Source organism: Drosophila suzukii, unplaced genomic scaffold, assembly GCF_043229965.1.
Source record: "Drosophila suzukii unplaced genomic scaffold, CBGP_Dsuzu_IsoJpt1.0 scf_13, whole genome shotgun sequence".
In the NCBI taxonomy this organism is placed as follows: Eukaryota; Metazoa; Arthropoda; class Insecta; order Diptera; family Drosophilidae; genus Drosophila; species Drosophila suzukii.
The window spans coordinates 1,395,240-1,418,904 of NW_027255900.1; the positions used below are offsets into that span (position 1 = coordinate 1,395,240).

The 23,665-nt window shown below is 45.2% G+C and overlaps 2 protein-coding genes across 2 annotated transcripts; one reads left to right on the forward strand and one right to left on the reverse strand.

Moving 5' to 3' along the window:
* The first annotated feature begins 2,628 nt into the window (after positions 1 to 2,628).
* On the forward strand, positions 2,629 to 3,357 carry LOC139354693 (uncharacterized). Its single transcript, XM_070998936.1, has one exon. The coding sequence runs from the start codon at positions 2,629 to 2,631 to the stop codon at positions 3,355 to 3,357; it is 729 nt and encodes a 242-aa protein (XP_070855037.1).
* An 11,196-nt stretch (positions 3,358 to 14,553) lies between these two features.
* Positions 14,554 to 15,114, reverse strand: LOC139354694 (PE-PGRS family protein PE_PGRS16-like). The gene has a single exon (XM_070998937.1). It carries the CDS (start codon positions 15,112 to 15,114, stop codon positions 14,554 to 14,556), a length of 561 nt encoding a protein of 186 aa, XP_070855038.1.
* Positions 15,115 to 23,665: the final 8,551 nt, after the last annotated feature.

The window sequence follows — 23,665 nt, forward strand, 5'->3', positions numbered from 1 at the left end:
TTTAGTTTAATATTGATGTCAAAATTAAATGATTGGTCCTTTGATAAGGGCGGATTAAGGCATTCTGATGCGGTCTTATCCCCTTTAATCTTTTTTTCCTATATCGTTCTCGCCATACTTTATGTAAAGTAATGTGTCTCCTAGCATCACTGTCTGTCTTTTAAATAACATCTGCCTATTAAGATATCGTAATTGTCGAAAAATTTATGTAAATAAAATGTTTGTTTAGTTGGATCTAATGTTATACTTTTTTTTAATTCCGTTGATCCATTAATTGTATGCACTTTTAATTTCTCTTCTTGTTCTTTATTGTCTCCAACATTTTATGTCATTAAATTGATAGATTACCCTGTATCTATCATGGCTCTAAGGAGTTTTCCTTTAATCATTACTATGACATATGGGCAACGTTTTTTATATCCGAGGCAGTTTGCTGAAAATTTACATCAATCCTATTATGTGCACTATCGTTCCCCCTCTGTCTTTTACAGGTGCGTTTGGGGAACTATTTGATGTTGATGCCTGGAAACTTAGAGTATTTTGGGCCCTACCTTGTTCTTGATTTCTCCTAAACTCATGATAATTACCTTGGTTTCTAGGTGGAATTTGATTTCTGTTTGGTGAACCTTGAGGATTTGTTGAATTGTTTGAATAAATAAAAACGTTTTATTTCCCAATTTGAGTGGACTGTATTTCAATTATTAAATTTGTCACATTGTTTGTGTGTCCGATGCGTTCTGTTGTAGTTACAAGGCAAACAAAAAGGCATATGTAGTCCTTAGCTTTTCGGGGATTGCGCCCTCTCCTTTCTTTTAGTATAAATGGACCAGCATAGTCACAGACTGAGTGCTGGAAGGGTAAAGCTTCTGTTATACGGATGCATGGTAGATCGGCCATGAATTGGTGCTCCGTGAGTTTACGTTGGTGGAAACAATTGATGCAGTTGCGAACCAGATTCCTTATCAGGTTGCGCGCACCAAAGATCCAGTACTTTTGACGAACAATAAAAAATTATTCTTGTGATGCGGTTCGACTTCGGAAGCAGTATAGGGTTTTTAACATCAGCTGGTAATTGTGAGTTGTCCAGTCGTCCACCAACTCGAAGAAGGCCATCCTTGCAGATTACCCTCGAGAGCTTCACCAACTGGGAGCGGCTGTGAAGTGGCTTGTTTTCCGTAAGTAGTTTACGGTCTTCCATGAAACATTTCTGAGCCTCTTGCAGGCAAAGAATGCCAGCAGCCTGAATCTCCTCAAGGGTGAGCATCTTGCCCTTTGCCAGCGTAGCAGATTTATTGGCCTTGATCTTTTGGATGAACGCGTACCAGCTTTTCACGCGGTGACAATGAGCAGCTTTCCTGTGCGGCTAATGCGGTGGTCGTCACTTCTTCTTTGCCATGGTTTTCTGAAAGGGAAGAATCTAACTTTTTACAGCTCAACTTTACCTCTAGCATTTCTGGATCTTGCAGCCATTAAGGTCCCATCCAAACATTCCTCGTGCGGATTCTCCTTTGTGTTTACATGATGCCATGCGTTGCGCGGTAAGGCCTCGAGCATTTCTGAGGTTCTATTGTCTACAAATGTTTTAAGATTAGATGGTGGATGTGAAAGCCAAGCCAAGACTATGGTAGAGTCACACCATGCATATACTTAAATGTCCTTGTGTTGCAGTGCAGACTTGACTGATGAGAACAATCGGCTCAGTAGCAAAGCGCCAGAGACTGCTGCTTCAGCGGATCAAATCTGGTTATTCTTGAGTGAAACAGATACGGTGCCATCTGCTCGCACCACTCTGCTATAGATGACTCCGGAATATGCCTTGATGGATGCATCTGAAAACCCATGCAGTTCGATGTGATCTTCATTGTTTTGGACAAACCGTGGCAGGCGTAGATCTCGAAAGATGTGCAGGTCGTTACGGCATTTATTCCACCAGTCCAGATCGAGTAGCCACAGTTCTTGGATCAGAATACCCAGTGGGTCAAAAATGCGTGCCACATCTGACAGCACTTGGCGTTTGGTGTTGTGCGAAGTTGTTGTAAGGCAAACTTTGTAGTATAACAATCCTCTTCTGGATCCCAATGAATGCTAAAAACTTTTGCTGTAAAATTTGATCCTTTGCCTTGTTCTTCGGTTGTAGCGAGAGATCTGTTAGCGACACGTGATGAATTGGAAACCCATTTACCAAGTTCCATGCCTGCACATTTCATCAACTGGATCAACTCATTTTGATTGCGAATGAGCTCCTCCTCGGTATGTGGTTCGGTCAGTACGTCGTCTACATAAAACTGCTCCTTCAAGATCTTTGCAGTGCGCAGGATGAGCCGTAGGGTACTGTGGACAGATCACACAAGGAAGGTACGTGCCCACGTACTCAGCAAAATTACCTCCACGTTGGCCAGATACGATATCGCCGCCTCAGCACTCAAGGCTTTCGCTGGCTTTAAGCTTTCGAATTCTGACTGTCAGTCGTTGGCGCCAGTTGATATACTCCTGGGCAGCGACTACGTTTGGACCGTGTTCACCGGTCAAAAGATGTTCGACAACTAGGGCAACATCATCGCCATTTCGACCATTTTTGGATGGTTTATAACATCTATCGTTACTACCGGATGTTCATCTACAACAACAATGCATACGGCTATTGACATTGACGCATCGCTACGGCGCTTTTGGGAGCTGGAGGATGTCAGCCAGGAATTCCATGGGAAACCGGAGGACGATGAAGTTGAACAGCACTTTGTGAAGACGCACACTCGGAACTCTAAGGGGCGTTACAACGTCGAACTTCCGTTCAAAAACTCCAAGGAACAGTTTTCGGATACTTTACAGAGAGCGCTAACAAGATTCAGGGGTGTAGAGCGCCGCCTAAAGAAAGACCCCAATTTGCATTCACAGTACGTGCAATTTATGCGAGATTATCTTCAGTTGGGCCACATGCGAGAACTGTCGCCAGAAGACATTGACAAAAAGCCGAGCTATTACTTGCCACATCATCCTGTAATTGCCCAAAAACTACGGGTCGTATTTGATGGCTCATTCAAGGACACGAATGGACGGTCCTTAAACGAAGCTCTGCACATTGGACCCAGCATTCTACGAAACCTTTTCTCGATTTGTATGCGTTTCAGAATGTTCAAGTTCGTCTTCTCAGCAAACATTGTCGAAATGTATCGACAAAGCTGGGTGGCAGCCAACCATTGTGGCTATCAGCGAATTGTTTGGAGAGAAGATGAAACAAATCCTATTAAACACTCATCCTGCGCACCATTTTTGGCAGTGAGGGTTCTGGATCAGTTAGCTCACGACCATCAACACGACTTTCCTACCGCTGCAAAGATCTTGAAGGAGCAGTTTTAAGTAGACGAGTTGAAAAGAGTTGATCCAGTTGATGAAATGTGCAGGCATGGAACTTGGTAAATTGGTTTCCAATTTATCACGTGTCGCTAACAGATCTCTCGCTACAACCGAAGTACAAGGCAAAGGAATTCTACGTCAAAAGTTCTTGGCATTCATTGGGATCCAGAAGAGGATATGCTATCCTACAAAGTTTGACTTACAACAAATCCTCACAACACCAAACGCCTAGTGCTGTCAGATGTGGCACGCATTTTTGACCCACATGGTATTCTGATCCAAGAACTTCCTCCGAAAGTTGCGGACTGGTGGAATAAATGCGTTAACGACCTACACATCTTTCGAAATCTACGCCTGCCACGGTTTGTCCAAAACAATGAAGATCACATCGAACTGCATGGATTTTCAGATGCATCCATCAAGGCATATTCTATAGCAGAGTGGTGCGAGCAGACGTCACCGTATCTATTTCACTCGTAGCAAGAATAACCAGATTTGATCTGCTGAAGCAGCGTCTCTGTGGCGCTTTTCTACTGAGCCGATTGTTCTCATCAGTCAAGGCTGCACTACAACACAAGGACATTTAAGTACACGCATGGTGTGACTCAACCATAGGCTTGGCTTGGCTTTCACGTCCACCATCTAATCTTAAAACATTTGTAGACAATAGAACCTCAGAAATGCTCGAGGCCTTACCAACGCATGGCCGGAGAATCCGGCGGGCTGCGCCACACGAGGAATGCTTGCTTCGGACCTTCTACAATTCGACTTATGGTGGATGGACCTTCATGGCTGCAAGATCCAGAAATGGTAGCGGTAAAGTTGAGCTGTAAAAAGTTAGATTCTTCCCTTTCAGAAAACCATGGCAAAGAAGAAGTGAAGACCACCGCATTAGCCGCACGGGAAAACTGCTCATTGTCACCGATCGAAGCTTTGTCTCAACGCGTCTCGTCCTGGACAAAGCTGGTGCGTTTTGTAGCTTACGCCTTACGCTTCAAAGGGCAAGATGCTCACCCTTGAGGAGATTCAGGCTGCTCGCATTCTTTGCCTGCAAGAGGCTCAGAAATGTTTCATGGAAGACCGAAAACTACTTACGGAAAACAAGCCACTTCACAGCCGCTCCCAGTTGGTGAAGCTCTCGCCGGTTATGTGCAAAAATTGCCTTCTTCGAGTTGGTGGACGACCAGCTGATAAAACACCCTATACTGCTTCCGAAGTCGAACCGCATCACAAGAATGATTTTAATTGTTCGTCAAAAGTACTGGATCTTTGGTGCGCGCAACCTGATAAGCAATCTGGTTCGCAACTGCATTAAATGTTTCCGCCAACTTAATCTCACGGAGCACCAATTCATGGCCGATCTACCATGCATCCGAATAACAGAAGCTTTACCCTTCCAGCACTCAGTCTGTGACTACGCTGGTCCATTTATACTAAAAAAAAAGGAGAGGGCGCAATCCCCGAAAAGCTAAGGACTACATATGCCTTTTTGTTTGCCTTGTAACCTCAACAATACATTTGGAACTGGCAACCGATCATGTCCCTTCGAGGAAAATGCTCACAGATCTTCAGATCTTGGCTCCAAACGGGCACTAGATGAGATGCAGCAATTTTTATCTTCGCAGGAGCATCAATGCAATCTAACACAATCGCTGGCCAATGATGGAATTAAGTGGAGTTTTATACCTCTCCATTCGCCACATTGGGGAGGGAAGTGGGAGTCATCAGTACGTTCCGTTAAACTACATCTGCGTCGAGTTGTGGGAAAAACTGTTCTAACCTTTGAAGAAATGCAAACTCTGATTGCTCAGATCAGTGCAGTGGTAAACTCGCGGCCATTAGGCTACTCACCTGACACTGACCTTACCTACTTGTCTCCGGCCCACTTTTTAATTGGACGCCCATTCACAACTGTTCCAGAGGCAGATCTGACTAATTTGCCGATCAATCGTCTGGACTATTGGCAGGACTTGCAATCGATGTATCAAAGGTTTTGGAAACGCTGGAATCAAGAGTATTTAACATCACTACAGCAACGTCAAAAGTGGTGCAACAAGGAACGCAACATCGCTGTAGACAATGTAGTTCTCGTCAAGGACTCAAATCTCCCTCCAGCAGCTTGGATACTAGCCCGTGTAGTGGAAGCTCATCCTGGACCAGATGGAATTGCACGTGCTGTAAAACTTAAGACGTCTACTGTAGAGATGACCCGGCCCATCACCAAGTTAGCTGGACTGCCTAGTTCTGAATCATTTTTTTTTGGGCGGCCCGGGATGTTGATGAACACATTGCAGCCGTTATTTAATTTTGAATCTTGGTCTATCTTTGGAACACCAACTTTGCGCATTTTAATATATATTTTGGTGCTGCGTCACACTTTAGAGATTTTTAAGGACTTAGTGTTAAGACTACAACAGAACGCATCGGACACACAAACAATGTGACAAATTTAATAATTGAAATACAGTCCACTCAAATTGGGAAATAAAACGTTTTTATTCTACACCATATCTTTGGTCCTTCTAGCCAAATTTAGTTACTGATTAACATGAATCAGTTTAAACTTTTGAAGGCAAGCATTACGCGTTTGCTAACGGCGTCTCAAGATCCACGTGCTGGGTCAAAACGGGAGCTTGATAAACTACAAGTTTCATTGGAAAGGCTCACCATCGTTTGGAAAGAATTCGAGTCCATTAGCGACCAATTGGCATTTTTGACGAAGAGGAAGACAACGAAAGGTACGAGGACCAATACTTACAAGCAAGCACATTATTTCGCTAGCATACGCACCTGTGAATGAAAGAGAAGGCAACCACTGCAAGTCCAATGTGCTGCAGCCTCTAGTTGTCTCAGCCTTGATTGAAGAGATTACGGTCCCCAAGATTCGTTACGGTGAGCGTGCCAGTGCGAGTGCCTGTACGCACCACTCGGATATGTACGACAATTCCGAACCACTGTCCAAAAGCACCCGGCAGGTAGTGTGCGATCCTGTTGCGTTTCTAACAAACACTAAAGCTGTTGGCAATGCACTTTTTCGTAGCCGTTGTGGCACAGGGATTCAGCTGTGGGACCCACTTGTGCCCGTGCGATATGGCTGATGGTAACCGTAGCATCTTCAGGAGCGCTTGGGATGTGCCTTTCATCATCTCGTCAGTGAGTCGAAGTGACAGCGGCTTGCAAACTAAGAATATCTGCATGTAGCAGAGAGTGGTGACGATTGTGGCAAAACTTGCATGTGAATTTGGATTCACACTTTCGCGACACATGCCCAGGCTTAAGGCAGTTAAAGCACAGTGATTTTGCCTTTAAAAATGTGCATCTCTGCTCGACTGACAATTCATCAAACTTTGAGCAGGCGTACATCTTGTGCTCCTTGTAGTTACACTTCACACAAGTGTTTGCTTCCATCGATACTAAAGCGTGTGACGATCGCTTTGCCTTGCCATGTTGTGGGCTAACCTTGGAGTCAATGTCTGACTCACTTTTGCTGAACTCAAATTCCTCGCAACGTCAGTCTAAAAACTTTAGCGCTCATCAACAGAACTATGGATATGTCTCTGTATACCTTTTTCAATTCTGGCAACGCTGCTACGACGGCGTCTTTTTGTAAAATGTATATCAGTATCAAATAGGCTTCGCAACTGGCAAGAATAAAATTACATACAGTCCACACAACTAATTTGTTTATATATCCAACCTCAAACATTTAATAATATACAGTGACATATCCATAGCACCACATACTCCCATGTACATGTCCACATACCCACACATACATGCTCACATTAAGCAGTCAACCTCGAGACACCCTCTCAGAAATAAGAACCCAATTTTAATTGTCAACAAGCCAATGGAAAACTACCGAACTATAAGCAAGCCAGAGGAAAATTATCATGAAACAAATAACCACGGTTATAGACTAAACAATTAGAACAAGCCGCTGTTCCGACTATCGGCACGTTACCACATTTCAGGATAATCAGATTTCGGGACCCAAGTTTGGGGTCCAAAGTCCCAATTCAGAAAATCACTCAATAGCAATAAGTCCCACTCACAAAAACCTTTAAAGCTTAAAGCCGAGGTATGATCGTGAATGAAGTAGGAGTTAGACAGTGAATTCAGTTTAAGATTTGTCAATAGCAAGTCGGAGTTCTTCCAACACAAATATTCAGGGTATTCCCTAAACAGTTGAATTGCTGAATTTGGGTCAGCTGTTAATCAACTGTTCTAAACAAAGTCAACTTTCAGGAATTTCAACAACTCAACAGCCTCGGGGCTATAAGAGCTATTCTCTTGAGACTTGGCATGCAGATTCCTGAGCTTCTTACGCAGCGCAAGTTTATTTCAGCAGCGTGCCACGCCCACAAACCGCACAAAAGTGTGGCTCATACAGTTTTGATGCTAGAATAAAAATTTTAACTGACATGTATTATTCTCATCAATACCTATCGATTGACCTTAAAAAAGTTTGCAACGCCCACTCTAACGTCCACAAACCGCCCACAAACTTAAAAAAATCGTTAATATGAACGAGGAGATCTCGGAAACTATCAAAGATAAAGAATTGGGATTTCAGATTTATATTCCGTAGCCTTGAGCAAGGCTTCAGGCATGCAGATTCCTGAGATTCCTGCGCAGCGCAAGTTTAAGATAAAAAATTGTAACTGAAATGTATTAGCCTCGTCAATACCTATCGATTGACGCAACAAAAAGTTTGCCACTCCTCCCTTAACGCCCATAATGCTTAAATCTGTCTACCGCTCAAATAACCATTTATTTGGTTTTGTGGTAGGTGGTGCATTTCAGTCTCGCATTTCTGCTTGCATATCTCCATTTCCCTTTGGTCCCTTTAGCTGTGTAACGGGTATTTGATAGTCGAGGTACTCGACTATAGCCCTTGTTTTTATAATACACTTATGGTGCAAGCAATTAATTGGCGCAGACGGTAGGATCTCAAAGTCCTTTAAAAAGCCATCAGTACTTATTATTAGTTTATGCTGATCGACGAAAAAAAAATCCGTGAAGAAAAAGATAATCATCGAGACCCGCTTAAGAATCTATGTGTAATTTTCGCACGCAGAACTTACAATAAAAAAATCCAACTCGCTCAATGTGCGCTGAAAAACTTATAATAAAAGTGCCAATACTGAAAAACAAAAAGTCTATGTGTAATTTCCACAAGCAGAGACTAAATTAAAAATCGGTCAATACGCGCTAAAAAAAATTTAAAGTGGAAATATTGAAAAAGAACAATAAAAAATGGCAAACCCTTCAGCATTACCACAGTTGTCCGAGATTCACTTGAATCAGTTAATCGGGCAAGTCAAGGAGTTGCCGTATTTCGATGGAAACCCATCGGACTTAAGTCAGTACATAGCCAGGGTAGAGTACCTTCTAAAATTATACCCTACCCAAGACGTTCGACAAACCCACATCATATACGGAGCCATAGAGAGGACCATCGACGACTCAGACCAAAAAGTCATTGAAGAGGAGAGGTCTAGTACCCTAATCAAAGCCTTCAAGGATCACAGGCCATACGATGACATCATACAACATGTTCGGGACACTCCATATCAAGGAAGCATTAGTAAGTTTGTTAATGATCTAAAATTTAGATCTTCAAAAGTACATAATAAGTTAGAATTAGAGTCAGACCAAATAGAAAGGTCAATTTATACAATTGTTTTAAACAAAACAATTAAAGATTGTATCGAAAGAAAACTTTCTGAAAGATTTTATAATTCCTTATCCAAAAAAGATATCACAACTTTTGCTTATTTAAAAGAAGCAGCAATGATTTTAGGTCATTGGGACGCAAACCCTTTTGACAATTATATACTCAAACGTCAAGATAACCGGAGGAATTTGGGAAGAACACATCAAAATCATTACAATCAAAAATATATTTATCAGTCCTACAGTTATCCAAGATATAATTACAACAGCGATTCAAACAACTAAACAAATTCTCAAGGCTCACCAAAACCAAGGTAATTATAATGAGTTAAGGAGAAATCTAGACCAAGGTGGGGCCAAAACCATCTAAATTTCCAGGCAACAACATCAAATAATTCCCCAAACGCACCTGTTAAAAGACAAAGGGAGAAGGGATAGTGCACAGAATAGGATGGATGTAAATTTTCAGCAAACTGCCTCGGATATTGAAAGTGTTGCCCATATGTCAGATAATGATTAAAGGAAAACTCCTTAGAGCCATGGTAGATACAGGGTCATCTATCAATTTAATGACAAGCAATTTTGGAGACAATTTTCCCTGATTATCAAAAATTAATTCAAAATATATTAAATGAATGTGAAATTTGTAACATTGCTAAAACAGAACAATGAAAAACTAAACTGACATTTGAACTTACCCCAGAAATTCAAAATATAAGAGAAGAATTTGTTATGGATTTTTATATGGTGGGTAACCAACTATTTTTATCATGTATCGATGTATATTCAAAATTTTCTACTCTAGTAGAAGTCACAGGTAGAGATTGGTTAGAAGCCAAAAGATATATCATAAAAGTATACAATGAAATGGGAAAACCATAAGAAATCAAGCAGATAAAGATTCAGCATTTATATTCGTAGCCTTACACAGTTGGTTAAGTTCGGAAGGAAAACAAGTTCAAGTAAAAACAAGTAAAAACGGTATTTCGGACATAGAAAGGATTTATAAAACAGTAAATGAAAAATAAAGAATTATAGGAAGCTAATCAGACATCGAAAACAGATATTCTAAGTTCGAATTAATTCTGTACATTTACAATCACAAAAGAAATCATAATGCTAAAAATCAAGTACCAGCTGACATATTTATGTATGCAGGAACTCCTAGTTATAACACACAAGAAAAGAAAATAAATAGAATTAATAAATTAAACGAGAAACGTCAGGCTTACGAAATAGATCCAAAATACAAACAAGCCCCTTTAGTGAAGACTACAAATCCATTTAAAATGACAGGAACCTTGAAGAAAGTAGATGAAAAACATTTTGAAGAAACGAATAGAAGAATCAAAGTTAAAAAAGAATAAGAAAATTAATAAAAGTAAGTATGATGATAATTCCAGGCAACCAGAAGGAAATGAAAGAACTCAGGAACAACTCAGTGAAAACAATAATTTTCTCTACAATATTAGCAACTGTAATTCAACTGACAATTGGACAATTTGGATAAATCCCATAAAGGCACAAAATGGATATCTTGTATTTAAAACAGGATCAATTGAAATCCCTACTAACTATGAATACCATTACTTAAGTGAAAATCCTTTAAAAGAAGCCGATGAATTTAATGATGTTACCCAAATCCGATATTTAGTAGAACAACTTAAAAGAGAAATCAGTGGAATTACAATAGCAAATCAAGATGATAAAGATGAGATGGAACAGAAAATCAATAATTTGGTTCGTTGAAAACACTGATATAAATATGATTATCGATGTCGTACATAACAGATTCGAAATAATTAACAAATTAAAAGAAAAAAGGAGAAATAGGTCAACAAGTCAGCGTTTTTATATTTAACTTAAAACTTTTTAGTGAATATGTAGAAGATATCGAATTAGGAATGCAAATGGCAAGATAAGGACTATTTAATCCAAAACAAGGAAGAACGCTATAGTCGAGTACCTCGACTATCAGCTAAAGGCACCAAAAGGAAATGGAGATATGCAAGCAGCAAAGCGAGGTTAAAATGCTCCATTTACCGGCGGTAGACACGTAGGTGTTGACAATTTTTTTTGGATCAATCGATAGGTATTGACGAGACAAAAAAAATTTTAAAATTTGTATTCTAGCATCAAAACTGTAGGAGCCACAGTTTTGAGCGGTTTGTGGGCGTTAGAGTGGTCGTGGCACGCTTCTGTAACAAACTTGCGCTGCTTAAAAAGCTCAGGAATCCGCATGGCAAATATCAATAGCCTAGCTCTTATAGTTTCCGAGACCTCAGCGTTCATCCGGACGGACGGACAGACGAACAGTCGGACAGACGGACATGGCTAGATCGACTCGGCTAGTGATCCTGATCATGATCTGCCTGTTATATACTTTCCGACGAATCTATTATCTTTTACTCTACGAGTAATATAAGCCCTGAGAAATTGTTGAAAATTAAAACTTCCACTTGGCTTAAAACAGACACAAATGAAATTTTGATTATTTCCCACATTCCTTCAGAGATAGTCAAACCCCCCTTTTTTTGAAATTATTCCTTGTCCCGATGAAAATAACAATATTTTAACAGAAACTATACTTTGTATCGAACTGATTTTGTATGTCTGCTCGCTACGAGATTCGTGCGGCTAGCTCAGAAGATTGTGTGTTCGTCCCACCAAATTTATATGACGTGACTGCCCCGTAGATCAGTGAGAAAACAATGGGTTCAAATGGCAACAGTGGGATTTATTCTCGTGGTATTGGTACAGCGGGTGTGTGGCTATCTGGCTTCTGTATCTCCTTGTTCTGGTTCCGCCGGCTGCTGGTGCTCCTCCTTCTGGCTTGTCGACGCGTTGACTCGGCTTCCGCTTGGCTCCTGGGTCTCGGGACGCTCGTAGTGGCCGCCTCTGCTCACTCGCCGAGGCGCTGCCTCGGGGTCGCTTGTTGCGCCTTAGACTCGCAGAGATTTCGGCCTTGTGGGCTTAGGGAAGCGTCACCGTTCTCAGACTAGGGTGAACAAGCCTTGCTCTCCAGGCCGACGCCTTTCGAGGCAATACCTGTCCCTTGCTCTGTCCCGGACGGTCCCGCTAGGTTCTTGCTCAAATCGCGCTGACAGTCCAGGCTGTCGCCAGGAGGCTGCCTAGCAGTTCACTTTGCTTAACGCCTAGCGCAGACGAACGTTCCACCCGACGTCACCCTACTGCTTATCGTCCGTGACGCGCCTGCGCTCCCCAATGAGCCCCGTGCGGCGATGGTAACGTGGCTGCCGGAAATGTCTGCTGGCGTCGCTGCCGATGTCTTCTGCGTTGTCTCCTGACCAGTAGCTTGTCGTTCTGGCACTCGGGGAGTTGGGCGGTTGCTTGAAACCTCTTGAAACCTCTTGAAACCGCAAATCGATCTACCGCTCGTCCGTCACGCCAGGTCCTGCTTGGTCGGGCAAGGTACGCTGGGTCTCAGACAACTTTCCTCCCCAAACTGACGGTTCCTCGTCGTAGGACTCTTCCGCTTGTCTCTGACAGACCCGCCGGGCGACTCGCCAGGGTGTGGTCGTGACAAAGTTGGAAAACGAACGCCTTGACTTAGCCGTGTAATGCCTTCCGGAACTCAGCCACTTGTGTCTCAATTCGGAGATTCCTGATGTCCCAATCCCGAACGTCTCGACGTGGCGATCTCGCTCCTTGTGTGCTTCCCACGGCGCTGCTTCCGACGACTCGCTTGGTTGTAGCTCCCTCGTAGATTACTTGCTTGACTGATTGTTCACTTGGTACTTTGACTGATCTTGAAGGCTTGACTCCTCGTGATCGACTGATCCAGCTGCCAGCGCTCCGCGGCCTTATATAGGGCTTCCGGGAACCGTTATTTCCCTTTTGCGCACGGCCCGCTGGATCTCTCCACTCCGGGTCCAAAGTCCGTGCCTCCTGGTTGACCCACTTGTCCTTCATGTACCGCTTCCAATCGATGCTCCGCCCACTGCTGCCGTCCCGCTAATTTCCGTGATGCCTGTGGCACGCCTGTGTGCCACTCCACTGCCGAGATGTGGCACTTCTTCTCCCGGTCCAAAGTTCACGGGAGAGTCCAAAGTCCGGTGCAGTTCCGTTATCCGCTTTTGCACACGGCACTCTTGCTCTGCCCGCGAAGTCTCCATTCTCTCTCGATCTCCATCCTTGGTGCCTGTGGCACGCCTGTGTGCCACTCCACTGCCGAGATGTGGCACTTCTTCTCCCGGTCCAAAGTTCACGGGAGAGTCCAAAGTCCGGTGCAGTTCCGTTATCCGCTTTTGCACACGGCACTCTTGCTCTGCCCGCGAAGTCTCCAATCTCTCTCGCTCTCCTTCGTTGGACTCCAAACTCTCTCGCTCTCCTTCGCTGGTCTCCAAACTCTCTCGCTCTCCTTCGCTGGTCTCCAAACTCTCTCGATCTCCACCCTTGGTCTCCAAACTCTCTCGTTCTCCTCGCCGCGCCGTTACTACGCGAATTCGACGCGTATCTGGTGAGCGGCCGGCCATCTGCTGCTGCTTCTATTTGTGGGGAGTTATTCAACTCCTCACATTCCCCCCTTACTTCGGGAAACATTTAAGACTGGTTCCTACTCTCCGGCGTTTCCTTGCTTATCCTAGCCTTTGAGTCCTTGTGATTCCCGCGGCGCTCCCTCGTTGCTCCCTCGATGCTCCCTCGACGCTCTTAACTCCCTTGAGTTTCTACAGCGGGGGTCATCCTCCTCGTAGCAACTTTAAATCTCCCGCGCCGATATTTCCTGTGTTCCCACTGGGACATCGATACTCGTGTCCTATCGATCCCCAGCTCGCTGCTCATTGCTGCGTTCTACTCCTTTTATTCGCTCCTCCGCCTGGTCACACCATTCGTGCGTGATCGATGTGCGGTATCGATATCGACGGTGCGGCGTTGCCACCTGCTCGTTGCGATATTTCCACCTTGGGCCGATATTACCATTTTCGTGTACCCATCGATCGCACTGTCGTCTAGTGCCAATCGATCGCCTATCGAGGCGCCCCCTTCCCTGGCTCGTGGTGATTTTGCAATTTTTCATGGGTAAGTTCCTTTTACATTTCTTCTACTCCTTCTCATCTTATCCTTCTCTCTCCTTTCGTCCTCTCTCGCCCTTCACTCGTCCTCTATCGGCTGCGTCGGACTCCATATTGGCAGCTCTCGAGAGCTGGTGCGGAGAGGACTTCGCATTCACTTTGCAACCGGGACAGCCGGTAAGTAATTGACGTTCATTTCTTCTTCCTGTACTAAGACCATTTGACTTACAGGTTGCTGGAGTGGCCCATGCATGCCCCGTTCTTCTTCCAGCCACCCCCAATCAAACTCTTGGCCCCGTACCCCTTCTCTTGTTGCTTCGGAAAACCCTTGTGTTGTTTTGTGATTTTTTTTTTTTTATTTATTTATTGTGCGAAAACCCGGATGCCCGCGACTCCGAGCCTCACCCGGTACCTCCTCCCGCCTTCGCAGACCAGGACGCACCGCCTGCCGCCCTTCCGCCGTGCCGTCGCGACCGCGGGTGCTTCCTCAATACCCACCGGCCACTCGCTCCTGGCGACCTCGCGCCAACCGCCTTCCTCCGGGGCCGAAACTTGCCGCATGAACTGCGGCAGCGGGCGCGTCGATCCGGGGTTCGAGACTTGACGCTGCAACGTCGGTCTTTGGATGGCCGGTGGCTCGGGCCACACCCACGGTCCCTTCTCCAGCGACTCCGCCTCCCCCGTCGCTGCCGTCGTCGCCGGTGTTGGCGGGCCCGTGCTTGGTGTCGGCGGGACCCACGCATCCTGTCGGCTCCTCGTCCGGGGGTCCCGAGGGTTCAACTTGGGTGCCCCCTCCTCCCATATCCTGGGCACCTCCTTCGTCGGTCCTGTCGCGGGCTCCTCGGGCCACGTCCATGTCACCGTCTGCTGCCGCCACCGCATGCCCTCGGCCTCGAACGCCCGTGTGCTGTGGCTCACGTGCGCGGCCGGCACCTCCGTCCGCACCACCGACGGCTCCTCCGCCCTTGCCTGGTGGACGTCCTCCTCCTGCGGTAGCGGCATCGGCTGCGCGGTCGACTCCTCGCTCGTCGTCTGCTCCTCCGGTCATCGTGGCTCCGTGTATCGCGGCGTGGGTGGCCGGGCCGTCCTCCACGGCGGCGTGGCCAACGGTGCTCCATCGTCGCCGTCTCGAGCGCCGTCCGTGAGCCACTCCCCCTCGTAGCGGGGAGTGGGTGGCACCTCGGGTAACCACAGCGGAGGGGATGGCGCGCGTGGTTCGTCCTCGTCCTCGTCCCTCGGACTGGGTTCCTCGGCCGCGTATCTGAGGGTGAGTGGCACCTCCCACGCGTCCTCCACCGGTGCCTCCCACAGCCGTCGCTCTTCTTCCTCCGCCTCTCGCAAGCGGGCATGCCACCGCGCCGCCGCCGCCTCGTGGTCCTAGTGATGGGGGAGCACCGAGTGGGTCACCGCAGGCTCCCGACGTGGGCGGCGAACTTGGCCGTTTTCCGTCCGGCGGCAGCAGTCGATGGTACGGATGCTTCGTTTCCCACAGTCCCAGTAGTACATCAGCGGTGGGTTTCGGCATTCTCGTGTGAAGTGTCCAATTTCTCCGCAGCGGTGACAAGCTCGGCCGACGTCAACCGGTGGTTCCGCTTCCTGGGCGATCATCCCGTTGGATATCGCCGGCCTCCTGGGTCCAGAAGGCGTTGGAGCGAGAAAGTTCTGGGGTCGAGGTGTGGGTCTTCCGCTGCTCTCCCTGCCGGAATTCCAGCTTGCGGTTGGAATTAGGGCTGCATGTCGAACGGGGTCTCGATCCCGTGCGATTTCGAATGCAGTTGCCAGTTGGGTAAGCCCCTCTAGTGAGGAGAACTCATGTCGCCGTATGAAAAGCTGGTACTCCGGCATCAAATTCTCGTAGATCCGCTCGAGCTCCTGGCCTAGTGAGTACTTGGCGCGTGGCATCATCAGGCGTAATTCCACTACGTATATTTTGAAGGGCTCGCCCACTTGTTGTTGCCTGGTCCGGATGGCATCTTCTAGGCTCTGGTAGTACCGCGGAGGCAAGAAAAACTCCAGAAACTCTCTCCGGAAAGTTTCCCATGGCTCGGTGTGCATTTGGTATGCCCGGTACCAGCCTTCGGAGCGGCCTGAGAGAAGTCCAATGACGGCCCTCGGTATGTCACTCGCTCTCACATTGTAGGCAGTGGCACCTTCCTCGATGCGTTCTATAAAATGAACGGGGTCTGACTGTCCGTCAAACAGTACGCCCCATCCTCGCAGTTTCTCGGCGAACACTGCCGCGGATATAGGGCTGTGCGGAAGATGGGCGGCTGGGTTGGCGGCCGGTATCTCCCGTCCAGGGCTTTTCCGTAGGTTCCCTAAGCAGGGCACGGGAAGCGTGTGACCCTCAATTCCGGGCATCGGTGAGGTGGCCCGAATGGTGGACGTCCTCTGGGTGGGTGCTTCCGGGTATATTGCCTCCAGTGCGGCAAAGCGCTCTCGTAGAGCCGGGCTGTGGTCTCCTCCTCCGATGAAGGATGCCAATCGTGGTCGTAGTTCGTCTACTTGGCCGTTCGGGTCAAGTCCAAACTCTTTTAGCAGAGCCTGCAGCTCGTCCTTTCGGCGGTAGGCGATCCACCTGACCCCCATGTTTGCGGTCGTGGAATCACCCCCGGATGCGGTGAAAAACCTGTCCTCTTCCAGTCCGGCAGCTGCCGGATCTGGCTTCGATTCTGCGTCCTCTGACGTTTTCTTTCCCGAGACACTGGGCATACGCGCGGTGGCGCTGCCGATGGCTCTGCTGGGGATCACTCGGTGAGCGCTCCTAGTGGCGTGACTGGGCGCTGGGCGCACGGCAGGTGCTGCTGACGTGCGGCACTGGCTGACCGATGTGGTTGCGGCTAGCGCTCCCGTTGGCACTCGGTGAGTGCGGCTGGTGAGCGGCGGCGCTGATCGTTGGGCGCTCCTGGTGGCGCTCGTAGCGTGGCTAGTGACCGGCGCGGTTGGCGCTGCTGAGGGCGCGGTGGCCGCGCTGTGCGTGCTCCTGGTGGGCACGTGAGTGGGTGCCGCTGGTGGTGCACTGACGTCGCTCGCTGGGCGCTGCTGGGCCGCTCTGTGGGCGCTGCTCGGGGCGCGGTATGCGCTTGACGGCTTCGTGGGAGGCCACGTGGCTATGTGGCGCTCCGGGAGTGGGTTGGCGTTGGCGGGCGCAGCGTTACGGGATCCCCTAGTCTAACTATTCCTGCGGTCTCCTATCTTTCTCTAAATCTCGTCTACTGGACATGGGTCTTTAGGCCATGCGGTTGGTGGTAAAAACCCAACTCTCCTGAAGGATATCTAGTCGTCCTTATTCGTCCCTGTTCGGGCGCCAAACTGTAAGGACCTTTTTCATGGGCTGGGATAAAACTCAGTCCGGCCAGGGTCCTCTACAGTTAAATTTGTAGAAAAGTGTTGGGCCGAAACTGGACGGGGAGTTGCTGCGGGGATTTGTGGGGAAAGGAGGCCAGAGTATCCGCGTTGCACCGAGAAAGCAGCTCTAGCGCAACACGGCACCCGAAAGGTATAGTGGAGGGCGGGGCTGCTCCCGGCGAAAGTACTAACGAAACGAGCGGCGTAGCCGATCCCTGAGAAAATACCAAAAAAACTGGACGGCGTGGCCGTTCCCTCTGGATGTGCGACTCACAAGCTACTGGGGTAGGGGGTAGGGATCCGAGGGGAGGATGGCCGGAGGCGACCCTTCCCTGTGCTCCTTGTGGGCGATCGGGTGGTCGTTTGCACTGAGTAAGCTTCTCTGGCGCAACACGATTCCCGACCGGCACAAATCACTGCACGTGGGTTCCCGAAAAATGCACAAACTCACACGGACACATACTTCTTCATTCTCTCTTGTCTTTATTATTCGCTAGTATTACTACTTTTATTTGGAATTTCATTTACGACTATGTGTTCTTAATATTAGTCTATACCGGAATATAACATTTTGGGCATAATATATGTCTTTCCGGGATAAGTGCCTGCCAATAGGAATTTGTACTGGGTGTCTGTTGTATTTGTTATGATTGCAGACAGTGAAATTTTTTATAAACTCATTACGTTTCTTGTATAAATTAGGCCAATAATATAGTTAACTTATTTGTTTAAAGTTTTCATCAAGCCTTTTATGAGCCATACAAAGCGTTTCTGTGATTAGAAGCGTTCTGTCATCAGCGTTTTCGACATCCTGGACAACTGTTTTTGTGTATAAAAATTTATTTATAAAACAAGGAAGAACGCTATAGTCGAGTACCTCAGATACCCGTTACCCGAAATGGAGATATGCAAGCGAGATTAAAATGCGCCACCTACCCGTGATCTCAATATAGGTGGGCGGTAGACATATTTAAACGTTATGGGCGTTAGTGTGGGCGTGGTAAACTTTTCTTTTGAATAATCGATAGGTATTGACAAGATTAATACATTTCAATTAAAATTTTGTATCTGTCATGAAAATTGTGGGCGCCACAGGCTTGGGCGGGCTGTGGGCGTTACAGTGGGCGTGGCATACTCGCGTGACAAACTTACTTAAGGTTACGGAATTTAAATCTGAGATCCCATTTATCTATCTTTGATAGTTTCCGAGATATCCGCGTTTATACTTACGATTTTTTTAAGTTTGTGGGCGTTAAAGTGGGTGTGGCAAACTTTTTTTTGTAGTCAATCGATAGGTATTGATGAGAACAATACATTTCAGATATTTATTCTAGCATCAAAACTCTAGGAGCCAAAGTTTTGGGAGGTTTGTGGTCGTTAGATTGGGCGTGGCACATTGCTGAAACAAACTTGCGCTGCGCAGGAATCTCAGGAACTTGCCTGTCTAATCCCAGTACTGTAGCTCCTATAGTTTCCGAGATCTCCGCGTTCATACGGACAGACGGTCAGACGGACATCGACTCGGCTAGAGATCCTGATCAAGAATATATATACTTTATGGGGTCGGAAACGCTTCCTCCTGCACGTTACATACTTTTCGACGAATCTAGTATACCCTTTTACTCTACGAGTAACGGGTATAATTATCTTTGAGTGGTTTTTCTATTCTATAAAAGACCTTTAGAGTACAGTGTTTGGTGGAATATATTCCCTCAAGATTCATATTAAATTTTCTGGAGTGTCATACTCTATTATATGTCTGGTATTTCCAAATACATTAATCAACAAGTAAGCCAAGTTGTTTATTTGGATCCTAGATAAAGCATCCGCAACAACATTTGTTGCTTATATTGGCTTATAAATTATATTGCGTGAATTACTTTCAATGAAGGAATACCATCTGTTTATTTCGATATTTGGATTTTTTGAGAAATTGAGAATGAAACATCTTGATGATTTGTGTAGATGTCGATGTTGATACCCCGTACAAGTAATTCCGCAGATTTTAAAAATCATATTCTATGACTAAAAGTTTTTGGTTTTTAATCTTGGACGTTGATGCACTATGGTCAGTACGAGCAAGTAGCCCTACGACACCAATTAATGCTTATTACGCGCGGAGCTCTTCACCGTTTTGGGCGAGTGAACAAAAGTGCGGACAAAGAAAAAAAACAATATAGGAATAGACAATTACAAGTATAGGTCAAAACACGAATAGACAAGATACATAAAGTAAAACTAATTAGTTACTAAGTTGGATACTATTATTGATTTAAGGATAGGCAGTGAGTCGGTAGTAGATATTAGGTGATAAACATTGCAAAGTATTCTTAAAGGTTCATGCATAGCATAATTAGAGATACAGTGATTTAATACTAAAGGAATATAGTTTATAGTGAATTTATTTGGCACATTAAAATGCAGGCGACCCACATCACCATGAATAAGATTTTTAATAAACGTTATACCAAAGATAGTTCATGTATCCCAGCTAAGTCTCCCTAAGACATATATAAAGAAGGACTCCAAACAGCAGTGCAGTACTCAAGATTTGGTCAGACTAATGAAATAAACAAGGTCTTTGTGACACAGGGATTATCGAATTCCTTCGACCACCTTTTACTTTATTTACCATTGAAAATTTAAGGTTATAGACTCCGAGGTCGTCAGCATGCGTTATCCTATCTAACACTCAACCACTCAAAGTGTAAGTTGAAAAGTGAGGGCTGACACGAAAAAAGGTCATTAGTTAATACTTAGAACCTTTTAAATTTAATTCATTATCCATGCATTTTAAATTTAATTCATTATCCATGCACTATTTTTGAAATGCATTGAGATCAGATTGTAAAGCTAAACTTTGTGCGGGGTCATTATATTGCAGTTACAACTTAACGTCATGATGCTGAATAGGTGGTTAAAAAAACTGTACAAAAAGATCCGCTATGGCCTGATCAGTGTTTGCCGGCGAATTTTAAAATTTAAGTGATGATGGGTAACTTGAAGATTTAGGCGTTGTGTTAACAAAATTATAAAACTGTTTTGGATCCAGAGTAAACTGGGTGTTGCAACGAGCTAAATAGTTTTTATAACACTGGGCATTAAGCACGGTATCATCAGACCAAGCACTTAAGTATCGGGAAAAAGCGGCTTGTGGACCGAAAGCTATAAACTTTTTGTAGAGTCTAGACTTTACATTTTTAAGTCGTGCCAACTGTTTGTTAAGGTTGGTTTGAAATTTTAGGATAATACGTGGAAATGCGTTTAATACAGTATAAAATATATTAACAACTTCAGTTATATTAGTACATAAATACAGATTAGACAAATCCGAGCAAGCTATAAGGCTATTCATGAGTGCAAAGCTTGCTTTACGAAAGCATGCGTTTAGCCGTCTTTTCAGATAGTTCATGCACTTTTGTACCCGTGTCAATAGTCAGCTCTAGCGTTGGGTGGTATGGGTCTTCTGGTAAAGTAATTGCAGAGGTTCTAGCTATGCAATCACAATTTGGACTGGAAACAAAGCATAGATCCAGTAATCGCCCTATTAAATGTGGCCCCAGAATTCCGTTTAATGACTAACTCCGGAGACGACTTGATTTTATTACATGTTTGTTATGTTATAAATATTAGGGTCACTTATTGACAAACTTTCGGTTGTGGCTTAAATTATAATTTCACAAAATTGTGGCAACTTGCGCCTGTAGCGAACGACATCTTGACATCGACTGATTCTTGTTCGATTTGTTAAGTCGTTTCCTTTCGTTGTGTTCTCGAACGTGTTATTCTAGAAACGGCGTCGTTTTTAATTGCTCTTCAGGTTGACCTACATTCGGCTCTACTGACTGGGTGTTCGTCCCGAACTCCTTCATAAACTTAGCTACAGTAGATGTTTTCAAAGGACCCTAGTTATCTCCCATTTTTTCCACATCATACCTGCCGTGTTTGTAAACTTTTGCCATCTTATAGGGGCGTAATTACTTTCCTTTCAGCTTCAAGCTAACTCCGTACTGAGTACGCCTGATCGCGACATTATATACCTTTTCTTCCTTTCTCTTTGGGTCAAAGGTTCGTCTGTTTTCTTTCTGAAGAATTTGTATGTTCTCCCTGCCCTCCTTGCGTATCTGATCACGCTCATCGTCTAGTTCTTGAAACAAAGACTGCTGAATCTGCTCTTTCAGCTCTGAACTGTCAACTATATGCATGTCGACGCCTGTTAACAGCTTGAGAAGGGGTCACTTTGTGCTCCTAGGTTCAATATTGTTAACCCATTGCTGAACTTTACATGTATATACCAATTCCCTGGGCACGATCCTGAATTGATAGATGATAGCCTGCCTGTCCAAGCAATTGAGCCCCTCCTCTACTCCAGTACTGCGTGTTGGGTACAACCAAACGTACTTCGAAAATGCATCCACTACTACAGGAATGTGATTGTATCTTTTCTTAGTTATCTCCATCGGCCCTACGTGATCTATATAATAAGTAACTAATGCTTTGTCTACCTTATCAATTGGATTTAGATAACCTTCCTGCTTTCCAGGTTTTGCATGTACTAAGATACATTCAACACAACTACCCATTACTTTAGTTACTATGTCTTTTAACTTTGGAATAAAATACGATTTCTCCACCAAATCTTGAGTCCTCTTTGCCGAAAAATGGCCTAGCTTATGAGCAATTTGGATAATCTCAGTTTCCATATGAGATGGAACCACGACTAATTCTCTGTTTGGGTCCTTGAACAATATTTAGTTGATCACTCGTAAGGGAACTTCATTTTTTTCATCGTCATGGCGAAAGCGTGGCAATCTGTGGTGATTATACCAGTTACTCGTAGAGTAAAAGGGTATACTAGATTCGTCGGAAAGTATGTAACAGGCAGAAGGAAGCGTTTCCGACCCCATAAAGTATATATATTCTTGATCAGGATCACTAGCCGAGTCGATCTAGCCATGTCCGTCTGTCCGTCTGTCCGGATGAACGCTGAGATCTCGGAAACTATGGGAGCTAGGCTATTGAGATTTGGCGTGCAGATTCATGAGCTTCCTACGCAGCGCAACTTTGTTTCAATAGACTGCCATGCCCACTCTAACGCCCACAAACCGCCCAAAACTGTGGCTCCTACAGTTTTGATGCTAGATAGAAAATTTTAACTGAAATGTAATGTTCTCATCAATACCTATCGATTGATCCAAAAAAAAGTTTGCCACGCCCACTTTAACGCCCACAAACCGCAAAACCCTGTGACGCCCACAATTTTCATGCTAGATAAAAAATTTTAACTGAAATGTATTGGTCTCGTCAATACCTATCGATTGATCCAAAATTTGCCACGCCCACTCTAACGCCCATAACGCTTAAATCTGTATACCGCCGGTAGGTGGCGCATTTTAATCTCGCTTTGCTGCTTGCATATCTCCATTTAGCTGAGTAACGGGTATCTGATAGTCGAGGTACTCGACTATATCGTTCTCCCTTGTTTTATACTGTGTTCCTAGGACATATACACGCCATTTCGTCAACGCTGTGATGACTGCTAAGACCTCCAGTTCGTATGAGTGTTAATTCTCCTCACAAGTTTGTGTTTTTCGGCTCATGTAATCGACTGAATGTAACTGACTATCCCCTGGAACCTTTTGCAGTAGGACTGCGCCGAAACCAAACTTTGACGCGTCCGTGTGTATTTCTGTAGCCAATGTCGGGTTATACAGTTTTAAAACTGGCTTAATAACTAAGGGCGCTTTTAACTGCTCGAATGAAACTTGCTATAGTTCTCTGAACTCAAGCTCCACATTTTTCCTTAAAAGGTCTGACAAAGGTTTAGATATGACTGCATACCCATCTACGAACTTTCTAAAATATGACGTTAAGCCCGGAAATCGTTGTGTAGCCTTCCGACTAGACGGTACAGGAAAGTTTGCTACAGCTTGCGGTTTTTCATTAATGGGTGTGATCGAACCATTTTCTATAGTGTAACCAAGAAAATCGAACCTCCTTTGTAAGATTTGACACATGGCCCAATTGATTCAGTAGTTCTTTTTTTTACGCAACTTAAGTACCCTTTTAAGCTATTCCAAGCCTTCGACATCCTTGCTGGGGATTATATTGTCATCCATGTAGACAACTGCGTCACCTGTCTTAATAAGCTCACTGAGTACTGCCATAATGAACCGTGTGAAAACTGCTGGTGAGTTCGAAATGCCAAAAGGCACATACAAGGAGTAGTGTTCTCCTTCTTGTGTAACGAA